Genomic DNA, 2,915 nt, shown 5'->3' with positions numbered 1-2,915 from the left:
GGGGGGCGGCCGGTGGGGGGTTGAGGCAGTGGGGGGGGGTGTCAGGGACCCCTGCCCCATCCTGACAGCCCTCCCCGTGCCGCAGGCTCTTCCAGCGACGAGGAGGAGGATGACCCCGAGGCGGTGATGGTGGAGTTTGATGACGGGGACACGGGGCACATCGCCGTCTCCAACATCCGCCTCCTGCCCCCCGACTTCAAGATCCAGTGTGAGTGGGTCGGGGTAGGGGAGGGTCACGGGCAAGGGGTGGGCTATGGGGGGGGGGACAGTGGGGCTGGATCTGACCCCACTCTCTGCCCGCAGGCACCGAGCCGTCCCCCGCGCTGCTGGTCTCCAGCTCCTGCCGGCGAACAAAGCGGTCCTGCAGCGACGTGCCCCCTCCCAGCGAGCTGCCCCCCAGCCTCTGCCCCGACCGCCACGACGGCCCCGAGCCCCCCAAGAACTCGGGCAAGAAAGCGGCCAGCAAGGAGAAAAGTGGTACGGGGCGGGGGGCTGCCACCCACGGACCCCCTTCCCTTGGGGTGCCCGAGGGAGGCGGCACCGGCAGCGCTGGTGTGAGGGATGGCGGGAGGCAGGGAAGGGTGCTGGGATGAGGGGAAGGGTGCTGGGATTCAGGGATGGGTGCTGGGATGCAGGGAATGATGCTGGGATGCAGGGATGGGTGCTGGGAAGCAGGAAAGGGCACTGGGATGGGTGCTGGGATGAGGGGAAGGATGTGGGGATGCAGGGAAGGATGTTGGGATGCCAGGATGGCTGCTGGGATACACAGTAAGATGCTGGGATGCAGAGAAGGATGCTGGGATGCAAGGATGGGTGCTGGATGGCAGGAAAGGGTGCTGGGATGGGTGCTGGGATGAGGGGAAGGACGCTGGGATGCAGGGAAGGATGTTGGGATGCAGGAAAGGATGTTGGGATGCAGGAAAGGATGCTGGGATGAGGAGAAGGATGCTGGGATGCAGAAAAGGGTGCTGGGATACACAGAAAGATGCTGGGATGCAGGGAAGGATGTTGGGATGAAGGAAAGGGTGCTGGGATGAGGAGAAGGATGCTGGGATGCAGGGAAGGATGTTGAGATGCAGGGATGGGTGCTGGGATGCAGGGAATGATGCTGGGATGCAGGAAAGGATGCTGGGATGCGGGAAATGGTGCTGGGATGCGGGAAAGGGTGCTGGGATGCAGACATGGGGGAGGATAGACAGGGATGCAGGCAGGGATGCAGGCAGGGAGAAGGGATGTGGGGAAAGCTGGGATGCAGGGGGTTGGGAGTGGGGCAGGATGCAGGGAAGGCTGTGGGTCCAGGGACAGAGGAAGACGGTGGCACAGGGGGACTGGAGATCAGGCTGCAGGGAAGGATGTGCAGGGACAGGGATGGTCCCGGAGCATCCCTCCTTCCCTCTGTCCATCTGTCCGTCCTCCCTCCTGACCCCCCCGTCTCCCTCCAGGCAAAGCTGGGGAGGTGCTGTCGGGCGGCAAAGCGCCGGTGCTGAGTGACCCCTTCCTGGGCCGGCGCGGGGGTCCCCTGCTGAGCTGGTCGGCGGTGGCCCAGACGAAGCGGAAGGCGGCCAGCAAGGGCACGGCCGTCCTGCAGAACCTCTTCCAGGTCAACGGCAGCGCCAAGAAGCTGCGGGCCGCCAAAGAGGCCATCTTCCCCGTCCACCACCACCACCACCACCACCACCTCGCCGCCCCCGTCTTCGGCAACGGTTTCGGGGCCGACTCCTTCAGCCGCATCGCCAGCTCTTACGCCTCCTTCGGGGCCGGGGCCGGGCTGGTGCTACCGGCTGCCCAGAAACTCCTACGCTCCAAAAAAGCGGAGCGGCTGGAGGCAGAGCTGGGCAAAAGCGGGCGGCGGAAGGCGGGCAGCGAGTACCTGGTCAAGCTGGACCACGAAGGGGTGACGTCCCCCAAGAACAAGAACTGCAAAGCCCTGCTGCTGGCGGAGAAGGACTTTGGGGCCAAGCTGGAGCGGCCGCTTGCCAGCCACGGTTATGCCCACGCGGCGCTGGCTGGCAAGGATAGGAAGGGACGGGCGCCCGTGCACCAGCTGCCCGTGGGGCTGGCGCTGCGGAAATACTCGGGCCAGGCCGAGTTCACCCTGAACTGCGACAGCGACTGCCACAGCTCCTACTCGGACATGGATGAGGACGAGGAGGCGGGCGGGCTGGGGGCCGACGTGCCCTCCCGCTTTATGACCCGTCTCTCGGTTTCCTCCTCTTCCTCGGGCTCTTCCACCTCCTCCAGTTCCGGCTCCATCTCCACCTCCAGCCTCTGCTCCTCCGACAACGAGGATTCCTCCTACAGCTCCGAGGACGAGGACTCCACGCTGCTGCTCCAGACCTGCCTCTCCCACCCGGTGCCGGCGTTGTTGGCGCAGCCGGATGCCCTGCGCTCCAAGAGCGGGGCTCCCCAGCGCTGCTTCCTCACCAAGGCCGCCGCCGCCGGCCCCAAGGCCAAGCTCAAGCGCAAGGAGGCCCTCAGCTTCTCCAAAGCCAAAGAGTTCTCCCGGAGGCAGCGCCTGCCCTCGGTGGAAAACCGGCCAAAGATCTCCGCCTTCCTGCCCGCGCGCCAGCTCTGGAGGTGGTCGGGGAACCCCACGCAGGTATGGCAGCCACCAACACCCGCTGTGGGCACCCACTGCTCGGGGGGGAAGGAAGGGGGTATGGTCCTGGGGCAGGGGGCACAGGTGGAGGGGTGCAGGGGCATGGCAGGGGTGCACAGGACAGGGGGTGTGGGTGCAGGTGCATGGGGTGGGATGGGGTGCAGGGTGCATGCAACGGGGTGCATGGTTGCAGGGTGCGTGGTAGAATGCGTGGGTGCAGGTGGATGGGTGTACAGCAGGGTGCATGGGTGCAATGCAGGGTGCAGGGTGCATCAACATGAATGCATGGGTGCATGGTAGAATGCGTGGGTGCAGG

General features: G+C 65.8%; 1 protein-coding gene across 1 annotated transcript in view; it reads left to right on the top strand.

The window, feature by feature from the left end:
- The window catches only part of BAHCC1 (BAH domain and coiled-coil containing 1), a 43,860-nt gene that overhangs the window by 14,313 nt on the left and 26,632 nt on the right, over nt 1-2,915 (top strand). Inside the window, exons 17-19 of the mRNA XM_014949699.1 lie at nt 86-208; nt 304-477; nt 1,443-2,599. Coding sequence (XP_014805185.1) covers nt 86-208; nt 304-477; nt 1,443-2,599 — 1,454 coding nt within the window. The remainder of the gene's footprint in view (nt 1-85; nt 209-303; nt 478-1,442; nt 2,600-2,915) is intronic.

This window comes from Calidris pugnax, unplaced genomic scaffold (assembly GCF_001431845.1).
Source record: "Calidris pugnax isolate Ruff unplaced genomic scaffold, ASM143184v1 scaffold9, whole genome shotgun sequence".
Taxonomy (NCBI): Eukaryota; Metazoa; Chordata; class Aves; order Charadriiformes; family Scolopacidae; genus Calidris; species Calidris pugnax.
This window is presented reverse-complemented; position numbering and strand designations above follow the sequence as displayed.